Source organism: Podarcis filfolensis (assembly GCF_964270895.1).
Source record: "Podarcis filfolensis genome assembly, chromosome: 5".
Classification (NCBI taxonomy): Eukaryota; Metazoa; Chordata; class Lepidosauria; order Squamata; family Lacertidae; genus Podarcis; species Podarcis filfolensis.
In genome coordinates this window covers 29,445,171-29,462,775 of record NC_139608.1, presented here as the reverse complement: position 1 = coordinate 29,462,775, position 17,605 = coordinate 29,445,171, and the positions used below count along the sequence as shown (strand labels likewise).

The 17,605-nt window shown below is 40.8% G+C and overlaps 2 protein-coding genes across 22 annotated transcripts in view; one reads left to right on the top strand and one right to left on the bottom strand.

Moving 5' to 3' along the window:
* The window catches only part of LOC310762549 (uncharacterized protein), a 537,990-nt gene that overhangs the window by 209,211 nt on the left and 311,174 nt on the right, over positions 1 to 17,605 (top strand). The gene's annotated exons all lie outside the window — the stretch shown is intronic.
* Positions 1 to 17,605, bottom strand: part of DOCK10 (dedicator of cytokinesis 10) — a 181,373-nt gene that overhangs the window by 21,072 nt on the left and 142,696 nt on the right. For 17 of the 21 annotated variants that reach the window (XR_014548062.1, XM_083613642.1, XM_083613645.1 and 14 more), the window contains exons 29-44: positions 17,048 to 17,131; positions 15,565 to 15,661; positions 15,286 to 15,330; positions 14,671 to 14,846; positions 14,453 to 14,569; positions 12,970 to 13,081; positions 11,581 to 11,702; positions 11,375 to 11,489; positions 10,444 to 10,510; positions 8,701 to 8,748; positions 7,870 to 7,971; positions 5,767 to 5,891; positions 5,365 to 5,477; positions 4,053 to 4,190; positions 1,558 to 1,740; positions 464 to 574 (exon numbers count right to left, since the gene is read on the bottom strand). Coding sequence is in view for 20 of the 21 variants with exons in the window: in XM_083613642.1 (XP_083469768.1) it covers positions 464 to 574; positions 1,558 to 1,740; positions 4,053 to 4,190; positions 5,365 to 5,477; positions 5,767 to 5,891; positions 7,870 to 7,971; positions 8,701 to 8,748; positions 10,444 to 10,510; positions 11,375 to 11,489; positions 11,581 to 11,702; positions 12,970 to 13,081; positions 14,453 to 14,569; positions 14,671 to 14,846; positions 15,286 to 15,330; positions 15,565 to 15,661; positions 17,048 to 17,131 (1,755 nt within the window). In the remaining variant the exon portion in view is untranslated. The remainder of the gene's footprint in view (positions 1 to 463; positions 575 to 1,557; positions 1,741 to 4,052; positions 4,191 to 5,364; positions 5,478 to 5,766; positions 5,892 to 7,869; positions 7,972 to 8,700; positions 8,749 to 10,443; positions 10,511 to 11,374; positions 11,490 to 11,580; positions 11,703 to 12,969; positions 13,082 to 14,452; positions 14,570 to 14,670; positions 14,847 to 15,285; positions 15,331 to 15,564; positions 15,662 to 17,047; positions 17,132 to 17,605) is intronic. The other 4 variants (XM_083613638.1, XM_083613641.1, XM_083613633.1 and 1 more) reach the window with 1 other exon arrangement.

Genomic DNA, 17,605 nt, shown 5'->3' with positions numbered 1-17,605 from the left:
TTATCTTTTTATTTATTACATTGGTGCCCTACTTTTCAGCCCTGATTTGTTCCTGAAGAAGCTTATAATGAATATCTACCAGAATATACAATTTCATCAGACTTTGTACTGATAAAGCAGGGGAGAGGGTCCCAGGAACAACTGTTTCAATAGCCACAAAAATTGGTGTGATTTAGCAATACCCTAAATGATTCTGAACAAATTTCAGGTCAGCATTGGGTAATTTATTTACTCTAGAAATAGCTTCAGTAATTGCAGTGGTGAAACAAAATACCTGCATAGATATTAGCAGTAGGGACTGGACTGAATTATGCATCTCAGAGTGATTAGAAAATTAAGTATATTCCTTTTGCAAAATATATTTTTGGAAGATTTTCACAGAAAGGTCTGAGATTGTAATAGAGGATAATGTAGATTAGGACCCATCTATCTATAGTTGTAAGTAATACCAGTCATTTCTTACTTTCATTTGCTTGTCTCCATTAGCGAAGTTATTTGTAATCGCCAGTGAATGCTGAAACCGGGAGCCTCCAATTCCTGCATCTGCAATCAACTGGCTTACAGCTTTGATGAGCTAAAAAAACATTAAAAGGAGGTGTTAGCATAAGTAAATCAAGCTAGCAAGTGGTTATTCCTTAGACAAACTACTAGTACAACTTAATAGACTGCAAAAAGGGCTGTAGTTTAGGGGCAGAACATCTCCTTTGCATGCAGAAGGTCCCAAGTTCAACCATCAATTTCTCCAGGAAGGGCTGGGAATGTCCTGTGTCTGAAATCCTGGAGAGCCTCTGCCAGCCAGTGTAGACAATACTGAGCTAGATGGCTCAAGGGTCTGACCTAGTACAAAGAGGATCCTATGTTGACTGAGTTACAACATGGACAATAGTCCAAGTAGTTGTCTGGGTCTCCATGTATATGCTCAAAGAGGGAACTAACAGCTCAAATGATGGCAGTGCCCCATGCCACATTTCAGAATTATAATCAGGGATATATAGGACACTAAGTGTGTCTTCTCCTGCCAACCTAGCAGTTTGAAAGCATGTCAAAGTGCAAGTAGATAAATAGGTACTGCTCTAGTGGGAAGGTAAACGGCGCTTCCGTGCGCTGCTCTGGTTCGCCAGAAGCAGCTTAGTCATGCTGGCCACATGACCCAGAAGCTGTACGCCGGCTGCCTCGGCCAATAAAGCGAGATGAGCGCCGCAACCCCAGAGTCGGTCACGACTTGACCTAATGGTCAGGGGTCTTTTTACCTTTACCTTTAAGTGTGTCTCAAGAAGATTTCTACGCTGTGGGCTGCATTTCCAGAATTAAACCTGCACCCTTCCAACCTGAAACTTTCCTTTAGTTTAAAAAGAAAAGTTGAGGTTTTTGAGATTTTGCCAAGGTACAGCAGGACTGGAAGAACAGAAGTCCTTGGGAACTCTATGTGATGATCTGCACATAGACACTGCTCATCTCTAGACTGAGTCGAGGCAAAAACTAAAACAATGCCATGACCAGGAAATTCAAAAAGTAATCTGTGTGGGATGCTTATTCATCACCATAGTGTTTACTTACCTGCAAATGGGACCTGACTATTGACTTCTGCTTATTAAATTCAAAGTTCTTTCTCATGAAGAAATACAGCAGAGCAGAGGCTTCCATCTGTGTCGACCGTGACCTGTGATTGCAGCACTTAAGAATTTCATAGCAGAATGAGCCACATAAGTCAGCCTGCCCTTGGAAGAATGCTGAAGGGAACTATGGAGACAAAGATACACCTTTGCTACAACATAAGAGATTTCTTATAACACAAATGCAACATCTGTCAGTGCTGGAAGGCAATCAAAGACCTCATGCCACTTATAAACTGCCTACAGTTGAGAAGGAGCTAGTCGTGACCCACAAAAAGCACCAACAAGATTATCTGCATGGGCCACCATGATCTCCAAAGATCATTGCTCAAGGTCATTCTGATTCACCCAGGTGTACATGTCCTAGGGATGCAACACAAGTATTGCTGCATATGTGGCTATCTGACACCTAGCTCAATGGTTGCAAGCGAGCACGAGGCAGGAGAAACACTCAGAGAGCAACATGTTGTATGGTCGCTGTGTTTAGTGAAACAGACCTCTCCCTCACTAGAAGTCTTCAGGCAGAGACTATAGACAGTCATCTCTTGGGGATGTTCTAGCTCTGGATTTCTGCAGTGTGTAGGTAGAAGGTTGGATTGCAGTAGGAGTTGGCTAAATGGGGGTGCCTCCATGAACTCACCTTCACCGGCATCACTGCAGATTACTGGGAGGAGTGAGGCAGCAGCAGGGTTGGTGGGATGCAGATGTAGCACTGGAGTTAAATGGATGCCCCCACTTGCACCGACTTCGCCGCTGCTTCACCCCTCCCAGTTCGTTGCAGTGATGCTGGTGATGGAAGGTCATGTAAGGGCTGCTGCCTCACCCTTCAACTCTTATTGATCACGGACTCCTGGAAAGCATAGGGCTCCCCCCTTCTGCTTCGACAAGCATTACAGCCGGAGCCTCAATAACTTCTAAAAACATCCTAAGAAGTGGTTGAAATAGCTTTAAGTCCCAATTTGCTTTTGCTTCTGATGGGATTTCTTCTCCTCTTTAATTTTGATAGGATGTATCTAATATAAAATCTAAATAAATATAGTATCCAATTAATGATATGAATAAATGAACTGAGATTTCTCTGAGTAATAACATGATCTGCTGAGCAGACTACGGAGACTACCTGTTGAGATGAGATTACTAACCACCATAGATATTTCAAGGAAGCATCCAAATCCATTCACTCCAGACGATGGAGTGGGTGGCTCAGATGACTGGAGAAAGGACACAGCTCAGTGGCAGAGAGAACATGCTTTGCATGAAGAAGGTCCCACATTCAGTCCCTGGGTTCTCCAGGTAGGGCTTGGAAAGACTCCCTGCCTGAAATCCTGGACAATCACTGCCAGTCAGAGTAGAGCTACTGAGCCAGATGGACTAATGGTCTGACGCAGTGTAAGGCAGCTTCCTATGCATCTGTACGTCTCCACTCTCCCACTATTAAACAGGCTCCTGACAGTCTGCCACGTAATTGAAAGCTGCTCCTGCTGGGTTTGTCTAATGTTTCCCTTGGCCCTAGAAATATGCTACTGGCGGCGTTACAATATCACACGTTGCGAAAGAAAAGCATTCTCCTCGCATTCTGTTTCGAGTACTTCACCATAGGGTTCCGTTCAAGGAAGGGCTTGTCTTTATCTGGCAAAAACGTGGCTTTTAAAAATTTGCCGTATTAAGCAATGACTGACGATGGTGGAGGAAAAAGCTGTGGATGGAATGGGCAATGAGGAAGGGAAGGCCAGTTCAACTCCATGCTGCAGATGTATGAGTAGGACTGCAAAGGCTTCCCCCTGGCATCTATCTGGTGAGAACAGAGGGCTGGACTAGAAGTGCCTTTGGTCTGGTCCAGCAGGTCTGCTCTTACGTTCGTATGTTCAGTAGTCCATGAACAAACACAAGGAGTTTTGCTGAAGAACTAGATTTTTTTAAAAAAATGATCCTGGACTTTCTCTCCCAAATAATTCTTTATGAACTCTGATGTTGAATGTTGTCTGGGTATCAAATATCTACTGCTTGATGCTAAAGCTCAATTTAATTCCATATTTGATTTTAATATTTGTTATAAGAAAGGATGTGACTATTAACAAGCAATGGGCTGCAATTTTAATATTTGGCTGTATTTGATCTTCAATATCGATCTATGATCAAATATTACAGCTGACATGCAATGCCTTTGTTGGAACTCTAGCATTTGATAGCTAGCATCTGCTTTTTTTTAAAAAAAGCAACCAACAGACTGATAACATGTCTATAGCAATCAATGTCTGAGGTAAAATTTTGAATCTAAAATACAAATTTCTATGAGAAATTATCTGAAATTGTATTTCAGTACTGATTTCCAGGATGCAACTTGATCACCAATTATGTGGCAGACATGGTTTCAATGCTGGTTTAAACAACAAACGAGCATTCCTTATCGCAGGTGACCCAACTGTAGTAGGGACGTACCTTACACACAAACAATCTAAGAGCAGCAAAGACGTGCTTGAGGGCTGCTGCAGAGTGATTGATTTGCAGAAACAGCAGGAAGGTATCAAAGACTTTCTTCATCAGTGTGTTCTGGCAATCTGATTGTTGCAGCTGTCTCTGAAAAACGAGCCAACAAACATCTTTCAGTCTTTCAAGAGCTAAACTGCCTGGCTTTCTCTGCATCTGTTTCTCCTGCCCAAATGGGCAAGGCCTGCTTTAACAGAATTAGCAACACAATATCAAGTTGGCTGCTTCAGTACCACCTCCCAAAGTATCTCAAATAATATCTTCTCCCTTAAAATAATTCTGCTTCCCCCCACTTGCTGCCCCTTAGGCCAGGAAGTTCCAGGACACTTACATGATGTTCCTCCTCCTACTCGTTTCATCAAAACCTATGTTTCTAGGAAGGCTTTGCTACCAAGAATGGTGGGGCTGCACTGTTCACCTGACCTCCCTTTGGCCAGCTTGTTGCAGCATACCAAGAAGGAAAGGTGGAAAGCTGAGGTGGCAGTGCAGTGCAGTGCAAATGCACTGGCAGAGCCAATCAGACACTCCTATTGAGAGTTTGCACAGTGCGGACCTCACTGTTGTCTTATCTTTCCCTCTCTCCATCCAGAAAAACCTGCAGCAACCCAGCCTGAGGGAGATCCATTGAATAGCCCCTCACACCACTACTGTTTGACACAATGCCACAATCTACTGAAACTTTAGTTTAGGGTTATGTTTTACTGTTATAACACACGCCTTGCATGCAAAAGCTCCAAGGAAAAAAGAGAGTAAATATACATTTTTAACTTTTGCAGAACTTTCTGATATTATATCATATGCCTGCTCACCTGCTTACGTTTCCTAGATCTGCATAACTATTGTGAATTGCAGAGGAAAAAACAACACCCTCAGATTCTAGGGTACGTCACCAGTAAATGTAGCCATGCACATTTTTCTGTCTGAAAGGTGAATTGCTTACATCTCTGCAAATGCCTATTACAGAAAGATATGAATGTCTATGCAACTGTATATAAGAAACAGGGCACAGTAGAGAATAGGAAGTAAGAAGAATCTTGGTAGAGGGTTAAAAACCTATCATAATAATACATAATGCAAGGTGCATTGGGCCTAGCATATTCCACTTACTTTTCCAAGCATGATTCGTAGATTTTGCCCAGATATGATACCTTTGGGTCACGCCTTTCTCCCAAAAAATAAACTGTGCAACTATAATAGGTTGGCATAAATAATATAACACTGTGATTTTCATGTAAAGCATGATTTTGTCATATGGAAATCATACCTGGTGATGTTGAGTAAACAGACATAGTAAGTCAAGAATAGTAAGGCAAACTTCCGTGGCAATGTTGGCTTCAGTATCTACGTAGCTCACAATATCTGTTTCATTGGAACCACCTACAACAAAACAAATGTCATGGGAAAATGTATTTGAGGACAACAAGGGCAGACCAATTCACTAATGGCAAGTGCCAACAGTGAAGGGGAGGTCATTTTAACAGCATTTGTGTAAAACATTAGGCTTTCTATCACAGTTATTTTTTTAGCTAAATTGCTAAAGATATATGCTTGAATTAGTTGTTTTAATGGATGCTCTGGAATAAGACTCATAAAGACTCATTACCCCACACGGCAGCAGCTGATATTAGAGCAAAATGCAACATACACCTAGGTCTTTTGTGCTTACTTGCAATGGTGCTGTCTATCATCTGCAGCAGTTTAGGGTTGGAGAAGGCATTCTTGCCACGTATTATTGGTAAAGTTTGAGATCTGTGGTGCTTGTGGACGTCACCACTGGAGGCAGAATGTATCCTGCAAAATGAGAAGTTAGAGGGTCTTGCTTAAATGTTACATACTGTGTCCCAAAAATTCTTCATTTGCTTCAATAACCTATAGAGTAAGATGCCAGTTTCTATTCGACATATTCCGTTTTCTCCCAATATGAATGTTATGAAGCAAGGAGGAGTAATGGGCAGCAAAGTGGGATATAAAGCTCACTAGAAAGATTACTTAGCTGAAATTTTGTACACATGTGTTAAGTAACTTTAGGGACTTGGGTAAACTGGCAATTGTCTCCTCATGCTTTGCTGCAGCAATGACAGAAGGGGTTCAGGATTGGAAAACTGAATCTTGAGTCAAAGACTCTGCATTTTTTGTGCACAATCTTTAATGGTGTTTTATGTCTTATAGCTATACACTGCCCTGATATATTATTGTATAACAATGAAATATATTTAATGGGTTGCATATTTAGCTAAATTAATACTTCTCCTTAAAAAGGCAGAAACAAGTATAAAGCATACGTGGTATTAATATGGCTATACTTATTTTTTCTGTTTAAAGCAGATGATTATTGGAGGGCTACAACCCCCCCCATCATGGCATCACAACAGGGCACCAACAGAAGGAATTTAAAATATTACTATTATTATTATTTAAGAGTTTTTTTAAAAAAATGGGAGGGGGATGTTGATAAGCCACAAAAAAACCAAAAAAACTTCTCAGGGGTACGTTGGATGCAGCCCATGTATCCATTCCGGCTATTATAGGTCCTGCAGATAAGCATATCTTTCTTTTATCAGAGATGTAGGTTGGGGCTTCAGCAGCAGAACAGATTTCTTAACAGCAGAACTTCCAATTAATAAAGCTCTCAAAAACAATCAGAAGGAGCACTGGCAATTATCAAGATTCTCTTAAGATACAGCCTTCTAAGTATTGTTAAGTTAAAGGCACAATGGCAAGAAAAAGACCAAGTGATTGCTTTGGAGAGAGTAGAGTGAAGCAGTGGGTTAAGAATTTGCTGCAGTACACCTCATTGCTAGGCCTTTGTTTTGTCGAAGCGTCAGGGTCGTTTTCCTGTAAACATGCCGCAATACAATGGCCCAGTGAAAGGATCCATTCAGATCTGTAAAGTGAGATCAGGGCTTATTCTGGAGCGAGAAGCAAAGGAATGCATCATTCCCCCTCATGCTTCATTTGGTCCAGCCACTCGCCATGACACAAGACTATTATACTGGCAACAGTTGAGTTTCAATTAGCTGTGCATGAACAAAGTGGCTCTCAAAGAACCATGGGATAAAAATATAAATGTCTCTTAAAGCTGACAAGCAGAGCAGATTCAAAACATTCAGCTCTTAACGGTAAGATGCATCTCACTGTCTTCAATGAACCAAATAACAGGGATTTTTCATACCAAATAACAGGGATTTCCCCTCTTGATTGCTCAAAAGTAAGCCCCATTGAATTCAATGGGGCTTATATCACTGTAAATGAGATTAAGATTCTACTCTAAATCACACATCTATCTAAAAGTACTAAAACTCAACAACGGGAAGTAGTGGAAGATACAGGTAGCTCTATTCTGTTAATAACAGCTTGCAGAAACAAATGTGGAGCACTTTGCTTTTAAGTAGAAAATGAAAATATTGGGGAGATGTAGCCATGTATAGCTCAGCCCTTAGATTCACTGCACACTGGCTGCTTTGCCTGTGGTAGGTCTACATGCAGATCACAAGGCAGAGCTGTCATGTCCAAGGAGCTGTAAGCTCAAAGCAGCCTAGTTCACAGCACTGAGGTGACCCAGATGCAAAACTGGCTGGATCTATTAGCGCATGGGATGAACTGGATACAAGATAAACATTACAAAAATATTGTGGTCATGTGGCTTGTTAGATTGAAGTAACTGCATGAAAACATATAGAGAAAAAGAAGAGGAGCATGGGATAGGGTTACTGTTGACTCCTTTTAGCTTGGAATGAAGTTAAAAGCTCAGTAGCAAAATGTATCTTACCATTGGGGCAGAAGTCCAGAGGTCTGGCAGGATGAGTTAGAGCCTTTCAGGGTTCCATTATTCTGTGTTGTTTGAGCAACCTTAAAAGCAGCAGCAATTTTCCTAATAATAATAATAATAATAATAATAATAATAATAATAATAATATTGTTGTAAGCTGCAATCCTTAATATGCTTTTATGTAGTCAGCCTTATTGAACGCAACAGGACTTATTTCTGAGAAAACATGCATTGAGTTGCCCCTTTTCATATGAAAAACACAATAGGCAAAAGGTAATAAAAATACCAATAGTTTGTTTTCATTTTGTAACTGCTGGAAATGTAGCAGACAGAGCAGCTCATTGTTGCTGCTGGAAATGAAAAACAAACCATCATAATATTGCCAAGGAAAAGTGCGTGCCTGATCCTTGGCAGCTGCAAAAATAGCCTCATACTTCAGAAATAGTGGCCAAAAAATGAAGAGGCAAGAAGGTATTGGATTGCAAACACTGCAAAGTATTATTGATTCCTTTTATACTACCTGTCATAGGAAAAGTTAAAAGCAACATGCAGCTGCTAATGCCATCAAATTAGAAGTTTTGTACACAGGGACGAACCCTCCTTAAGTTTTTTCATGTACCTAATTACTTATCTTCTTGGTAGTAACAAGGGAAGCAGCATTACTTGGAATCCTACCAGCTTGAGTGCATTGGAGCTCAGCTTTCTGAGAAAAAAGCCAGTCTGGATTGAACTTGTACACACTGATATTTGGGTCATTCATTTACATGCCAGCTTCAAAGTGTGTTTGAAATTTCATCTTGCCATATGTTATATAACTAAAGCACAACTTACCTCACTATGTTTCGTTTCCCAAGATATCTGAAATTTTGGAAGCAAACCCTGAAAAAAAGAAAAAGTAAGACTCTGATAGTTTTTGTTTGATAGTACAGGGATGGTCAGGCACTCACCTGAGCATAAAGTCAAAAGTTTGAACAGCAACAGGGCATGCACACCTTCTTCCTTGCATGTGTCCATCCCCTAAGTCTCCAACTTTCTTCATACTGTTCAGAGAAGGTCTTGTAGGGGTGAGGAACCTTGGTTTAACAGGGTCCCCGATTGCACAAACAATTCTACTTATGTTCAAGTGAGTGCAAGGAGAAGCCCTCTCCTCTGCAGGCTTTGCCTCTGGAATATGGTAAAGTTTGGGAACTGAGTGGGGTGTGCCATGTGCATTGGGAGAGGGGGTTGTGTGCATGCCCTCCCCACCACACTTTCAGCATTTGCATGTTCAGGTGAGTGCCTAAACACATCTTATATAACAATGCTATATTTGCAAAACACACACAGTTAACGTTCCAGCATACACACACTTTACATTGAACCATTTTTTTTCTCTTGCCACGAGTATGGCACTGCAGCAAGACCACGCTTGCATAACCATATCTAGCTTACAAGACTTACAAACCACCTTTAAGCTCAGGTTTCCCATGCCTTTGGAAGCAGACAGGCCAGGAAAAGGGTTGCATTGGGAGTCGTAATTCACATCCAATTCTGAGCAGAAGTCATTGGACTACACCTCCCATCATCCCGTATCATTGGCCAAACTGAATGGGCTGATGGGAGTTTGAGTCCAACAATATCTGGAGGGCCAAAGTTCTTCATATCTGCTCTAGAGGTTAAACTAGTTTGGCTCTTTTGACAGGGCTGAGGATTCCTGAACAAGACAGAACTGACAGTGTAATAATTTCTCTATCATTTCTGTGGTAGTTTTATAAAGAAGTGGGCACCTTCTGTGCCAAATTTAAACTTTTCTATTCCACCAGGCCTATGCAGGCAATTAAGAACACATCCTTCCACAATGGTTAATTGATGTCTGCTTTTTATGGTTTTATTGTATGGTCTTATGTTTCCATTGCTGGAAACTGCTTTGATATTTTTTAAATGATACAGTGGTATACCAATATTTCTATAAATTAATAACTGAGCACATCCACATCTTTCACCTTCAGGTAGCTGGCTCTGTGTATAACAAACTATAGGTATCACATGCATAGTGCTGAGGACAGCAGAATCCTAGGAATGTCTACTCAGAAGTAAACTGAATGGGACTCACTTTGAGGAATGCATGCATAGGATCATCACCTAAGAGATATTAGGCGATTCTGAGCCCTTTCATGGCATGTGATCTATAGTGAGGCTGACACAAGGAGCAAATAATTTTCATTTGTTTCACAACAGAAAGAAGGGGAAGGAATTTGTCCCATGATGGGTCAGGAATGCATAGGATGAAAACATTTTCTGTTCTCTATATATGGGAGACCATAACACACCATGATTTAGGCACAGATGTTATTAGAAGAAGTTTGAGATTCACAGGTTTCCTAGGTATATGGGTGGGGAGAGGGAACAATATTTCAAAAGGCCAGCAAAGATTGGAAATAATTGGCCTTTAACAGTTCAAAAACAACACATATGTGGATCTGAGGCTTAGAATTTTCAAAATGTCAGTAAAACCCAGTATTTACACCTTGCTTCGTTCTATTTGAGTCACTGCCAATGACAGCCTTAGAAGGACAAACCTCAGAGTGAGCTTACTCTAAAATGCTGAAAAAGTCTGTTATCTCTGTGAATGGGGCTCTCTGCCAGTAGGAGATCAATGTATCTGGAAAGAGACATCAAAAATATAAATCTATTATTTGCCGCAATTAAAGAGCTGACTCAAAGCATTAAGAACATAAGAAGAACCATGCTGGATCACAGCACAGGCCCAGCTACTCCAGGCCCCTGTTCCCATAGTGGCCAACCAGACTCCTATAGGAAGTCTGTAAACAAGAGCATAGGAACACAGGAAGCTGCCTTATACCAAGTCAGATCATTGGTCCATCTAGCTCAGTATTGTCTACACTGATTGGCAGTGGCTCTCCAGGCTTTCAGACAGGAGTCTTTCCTTGCCTAGCTAGAGATGCTGGGAATTAAACCTGGGGTCCTCTGCATGCAAAGCAGATGATGCACCATTGAGCTACAGCCCCTTCCAAAGGCCAGTTGGTACACTACCATTCTCACAGCCTTGTGAGGTAAGCCCAGGGGGAGGAGCTAAGTAGGATACAAATGAAGCTGAGGACATGAATGCAGCAGAACGCTTCCCACTTGTCAGTCCTAGAAACTGGTATTCACAGGCATATTGCTCCAGCTCTGGAGGCTGAACATTGTCTTCATGGCAGGTAGCCATGACAGTGTTATGCTCCATATATTTATCTAATTCCCATTTTAAGCCATCCATGTTGGTCACTGCTGCATTGTGTGGGAATGAATTCCATGATTTAACTATGCGCTGTGTGAAGAAATAATTTCTTCTTCCTATGAAATATTCAGGTTTATTTGACGTAGGGGATACCTGACTCTATCCACTTTTCACCACACCATGTGTAATCTTATACACTGCTACCATGTCCCCTTTTATTTACTTTCCCAAATGAAGCTTGAAACATTTTTTTGTGTGAGTGCTTGCACTCTATGGTTTCCTCACCTTCCGAAATTGTTTTCATAATGTGAAGGAAACACATCAGGAGACTTCTCGTTTCAGCCTGATCTAGTTTGTCAAACCGAAGAGCTGACCCAATCAGGGATAATGGCCGCACAATCTGTTAGGAGTGAAATACAAAGGATCTTTGTAGTGACTTGGAGGCCTTCAGATTCTGAAAATGGTTTCCAACCATTCACACGCATGCGTACCTTTTCACAGGTTTCTGTCGCCTCACTGTTCTTTTCATTGGTGCTTGGGTTAGAGTCGAGACTTGCTAAGGAGCCTCTGGAGTCAGCATGGTTTGCTGCAGAAATAGCTACTGATGAAAAAGCTGGAAACAAAACCCACAACGAACATGCTAAAATGATGTTTATGGACACAAAAATTAGGCAGAAGAATGAAAACTCAAAGTGTAGGGTGGAAAAATGACACAGTTGTGGAACACAATGTAGCTCAATTAACGAAGACACTGATGGCCATGGGTCTGAGTGTATGAAACACTGTTGACATAGGATGATAAATATACAGGGATATTTGTGCTGTTGTTATTGATGATGTTAGGTACATTCTGAGACACAATGGACCAAAGATCACTGAAATGAAGAATTTTATTACGCACAATTAGTATTGTATACAGATATAAGTACATACATCGAACAGTATTTCTATTATATCATTTGGGCCAGGAGTTAATTTTATTTATTATTACTTATTTTAAACACTTGTATCCCGCCTTTGGAAGGTCTCTGACAGGACAAGGAGTTAATGATGTCCATGTTTCTGAGCTCAGCCGACCTCTGCTGTTGACTTGTGTTGGGGTGTTTTGTCACTCTGCATGTTCCTGCTGTAGCTGTGGAAAGTGTGGTGGATTGAATTCCTGATGGTGACTGATAGCATTGGGCCTAAAAACAGAGTGCTGAAGGCCAGCTATGAATCTGCTGGATTCTATGCTGGTCCATTAGGTCCATTACCCACATGGGACCAATCTGGGCCCTTCAACTGCACTGACCTAGAGCTGGCACAGCAAATTTTTTTTTGGGAAGAAACACTCTCCAACCTCCCACCCTGACCAGCATAAGCCAGTAAGGCTTCAGATGTGCTGGTAAATCTGTCACTCCTCCTGGGTACAATTTATAATTATGTACTATTCTAATTATTTACTTTACAAAAATAAGTAGAGAACAATGTGACCTGTTCAAAGTTCTTTTATTTTGGGCACCAATTTTTACAGTCCTAACTACAAAGCAGGAGAAAGTGAAATAAACTGATTAACTCTTCTCCCCTGGAATTATGGGAGAAAGGAATATTTAAGAATATGCATACATTTAGGAAGCATGGAGAAATCCCAAAGGGATTAATCTTCCTTAAAACAAGAACGGGCTGGGCTCAGGTTTGATATCATTAACAGAAGGAATAAGATAAAGTCTGGTGTGAGAGTGCTGCAGCTGTACAAACTGAAAAACTAACTCAGGCATTATTTGGATGACGAAAATATATAATATGAAGTTTTCTTGCCTTGCATGTTAAGGAAATAATCAGAGTTTAAAAACTGGTAACAAGCCTCATGGTAGAGCAATCTGCCCCATCTGCTTTCGTACCTGCTATAGAGTTAAGAACATCTTTGGAAAAAGAGGTATCTACAGAGTTTGCATGTTTCATTGCTGCCTGACTCTGAAATCCACCAGTAGTACTCAAATCATCTCTGGATCCCTGGATTTCAATGAGAACAAGGGAACAAATTTAGTCACTCATATCATCGGCTTTCGAAAACAGCCTGTTAATTTGATAGTTATATAATTACATTGCTACTGGAATGGTTTTCTGGCATGATGTTAAAAATAAAAACAACCCAGCATCTGCTGATTAATGCCAAGGAGAGCTTATAATCACTACCAAGTTAATCTTTCATATTTCTGTCTACATATTTTTCCTGTGTGCTCAAATCAAATTCAGATAAAGCCCTATTTGTGTGCTACTCGTATCTACATATGCATGTAGTGCAAGGAGAGGAACCTTCTGCTGCCTTTGCTTCTACGGCAAGTGTATTGGTTGACATATGAACCCTGTACATCAAGTCAGCCAATATGAATACACTCAGTGGTCGCCAGTGGCAGAGCAAGGTCAGGTGGTACCAGGTGTGGAAAATTTCTTGTCCCCCCCCCCACTGAAATTATTATTATTTTTTGCCTGCAACAATGGTTTGACTTTATTTCATTTTTTGGGAAGGAGCCGTAGTTGTTGAGATTTTTTGGGGGGAGACCACGTGCCTTGCGATTAGGAGCTTGCCAGCCACCATACACCTGAGAGAGAGCTGGTGGGTGGACCATTTCAGCAGAGGGAAGCCTGCATGCATCAAAGCCACAGCATCTCTCACAGATGTTGACTGCCGCACAGCATTTTGTCACCCCCCTCGGAGGTGGCACCCGGGGCGGACCGCACCCACATTGCGACGCCTCTGGTGGTTGCTTCCCCTGAAAGTTGCTAGGTCAGGTGGGGTTGTCTCCCAGAGCATAAGAAGTTGAGAGTCACAGTACAGGGCCAAGGAGAGCGGGAGCAGCACAACATTTCATATGGTTTTGCTATGGAGGCTCTTCCAAACAAGAAATCTCTTAGTGAGAGCACTAAGCTACTACAGTCACATGAGTGGACCATATGAACGAATGCTTGAATTGGTACTTAGTTGCGTTATAGTAACTCTTCCTCTTGTCCTTTATCATCATCATCATTATTTTTTAATAGCCACAGTCACCTCTCAGGGTTTCAGAACGATAGCTGGATAATCCAGCTACTGTAATATAGCTGAGAAGCCTCTTTAGACAGGGCTATGTACAGGCTTCTATATAATGTACGGTTATTTAATCCATAAGGGCTAACACAAGTCTGTTGAGGGCCCTCGAGGTAGATATATGAGTGTGTAACTCATTTAAGGGCCTTTAGCCTAGTGAATTTGGGTGAATTGTTGATAAATTAACCTAATTATTCACCCAGCAAAGGCAGACCTGAAAACAGAAAGGTCTGTATGAAAACGTAACAAAAATGACTCAAAATGAATTTGTGGAACAGAAGCTCACTCTTGTTTACCTGATTGGACGTATTTATGTTGAATGGAAAGAGGTCCTTCATATATATCCTTGGCATGTTGTCTAAAAGCATGCCGTACAAGGGCATATACAGGTTTGCTATCTTTGCCTGTTTCTCCTGGGGGAAAAAATGAAATTCAAAGAGAAAGGCTCACTGCAGGCGGCTGACTGGTAGATTTCAAAAACACACAGGAATATGCAAGTAAGGCAAAAATTTACCAGGTCGGCATATCGATCATCAAAGGAATGTTTCGCCATGAGGTTTTTTAGTACTGCCAAGGCCATGTGCCTAATATCCTGATCTTCCTGGAGCGCAAACCCAACCTCTCGCAGAAGTAATCCAATTAAGAAATGCTTTCGGCAAAACTCATTTGTCACAGTATACTCTGGAATATCTTGAAGAGAACAGGCAAGAGGTTCATTGCATATTATTAAAGTTATGCATGTCCAAGAAATAGATATGCCAGCAAGAGTCTAGTACTATTATCAGCCATTGCTATTATCCAGTTAACTTTTTTTAAAAAAAAATCATTATATTTTCACAAAGCTCTTTCGATTGAACCAGTTATTTTTCAAAGGTTCCTAAGGCAATAAAATATGAGCTATCTTTGCAAACATTTCTGTCAGGTATGGTTGGTGGATATTAGTCTCATCCAAGATCTCACAATATGGAAAACATCCAAACTGACTCCCAGCTATCAACATTTGCAAATGCTTAGCTTCAGGTAATATTGTAGCTAATTTCAGAAGTGCTATGAATGGGATTTGGACCTCTTAGTGTGTTCATCCATTAATTTATGGTCATGGAAGGAATAAAAGCAATTCACCTCTTACCTGATGCATGAAACTGCTGTGTTGTTTCTGATGGTGTTGCTGGATCTTAAATGATTTTGCAGAAATAGAAGGGGAGGGGAAAGACAACAGTTACATTTTTATACAATGAGCTTACTTAGGAAATGCAAAATGGGCACATTGATCCTTCATATAATTAGATTAAGCATCAAAGTTCCATTGATTTCCCTAGGGCTTATTTCCATGTAAGTGTCTTTAGGATAAAAAAAGTTTGTTTTCCTTTAAAAGAAATAATAAATAAATAAATAAGGAAGTTCTTACCTGGTATGTCTGCAGATCTCATAGGCAGGCACAGAGGAATGAAGTGTTCATGGTTGCATACTTCTTGAAGAAAGTCAAATTTATACTGGAACAAAATCTGAAATGTTACAATAGCGATTGTTTTGCACTCAGTATTGGAGATTTACACTTGCATTACATAGGTCACACAGAAAAGAGGAAACCAGTGGTCTATCGTGTAAAGCAAAACTGGGTTTGGTTTTGCTATTTCACTGCAATTTATTTTGGATCCTTAAATATATTTTATTTCATATGAGCATTAAATTGTACTGAATAAGAGGATACCCTTTGGGAGAGGGCAGGATATACTGTGTAATAAATGTGAAAATAATTCCCATATGTTGCATTTGTGTTTGGACTATCTATGACCCATGGGAAAAGGACTGTGTAAGCACTTCCTATTTACTCAAGAAGCAAGGGAATGTAGAACAGATATGGATATTGCACAGTTTGCTGGAGTAGAGACTTTCAGTATTTCCCTTATAAATAAGCTTTCAACAAGGGGTGTATTTCGAGAGGAAATGCAGTATGCAGAGTGCCCTGCTAATGTAGGCATCCTTTTTACTGCACATCCATGATTATTTGTGCGCATAATTGTGTCAGAGCAGTCACAGGTGATCCTGCTTTGAATACTGTTTGTGGCTGCAAATGCTTTGGGGTGGTCTCATTTTTGTTGCTACTCTGGGTAGCAAAAATGTGGTAGAATCAGGGAAGCACCACAGAACCAACTGAAATAGAATAATTCCACCACTGATGCATTGTTACTGGGCCAGAATGCACCCTCAATAAAATAACAGTCTGGAGGGGTCTGAAGTCTTGGGGTGTGTAGTAAGACTGGGTATAGCTTTAGGGGCTGCACTGTATAGATAAATGTTGCATAACTGCTTCCACTTATGCTTTGGTAAAGCTTTGATTATAAATGCAACAGAAAAGTCGTATCTTGAAGAGACCAACACTCTCTTCATATTAATCCTGATGTTAGGATTGTCCTACTTGTGTGTAGGACCCGGGCAGAGATACATGCCTGACTGGCATGTTCTCTCCCTCCTGTTTGGTCGTTCGGGAGCTTCAAAAGCTTTCTCCAGCCCGAACATCACAGCGACTGATGCCAAGAGGCGTTAGCACGCTTATGGATCCTGCGGAGTGTTAGCAGTAGACTCAGTAATACAGCATTTTGGCTAATCTACTTTATTTACATATAATATACTCGGAGAATTCTGACTTAGCTCCTTCCTCTTTCTCATCAAACAGCAATGAGAAAGAACAAAAGACAATAGTCCCACATCACGGAACACTGTAATCCCAAACATCCTGTCTCCGTCACTTCCCACTAAGTGGAATGAAAACATACACCGTCATGTGACATAAAACAATCCCATGACTGCAAGCCTGGGGCAAGAATCCTAACACCTGATTCTTTCAGGTGCTGAAGAACTGGGCTGTACACACACATGATTTATCTTACCTTGTGGTCACCTGGTCCAAACATGCTTATATAGCTGTTGATCATCTTAAATACAAATCCACGGTCCATGAATGTGAAACAACGCTAAGAATAAAAATTGAGCTATTTTAATCATTCACCCTGGAAAGGGATTATATTAGCAGAAGAAAGGAAACAAAGCACCAATTTTATTATCATCCAGTCAAACAATAAATTGACTGTAGACCATATCTGGTCTTGGGGACCAAATATTTGTCAGCAGTTTTCAGCTCAACAAGGAAGTCACCTTGTGTAAATGGCACTAAGAGATGAAGAGTCACAGTAATGTGGGTTCTTTTTTTGTGGGGAGGGGAAGCCAATGTAAGGCATTGTCTAGAAGCCTAACTATAGGTTTGACAAGCATGGATTCAATCCCACCCCCACCCCACCCCATATATCCCTGGACTGACATTATGCCATGAAAAAAATAAATTAAGCTTTTGACATGGCACTAGAAATATATTTTCTCTGCAACCTGTGATTTGCTAGAACTAGTGTCAGTGAAAACCAGGTGTCTGGTTCTATAAAGGGCTATAAATA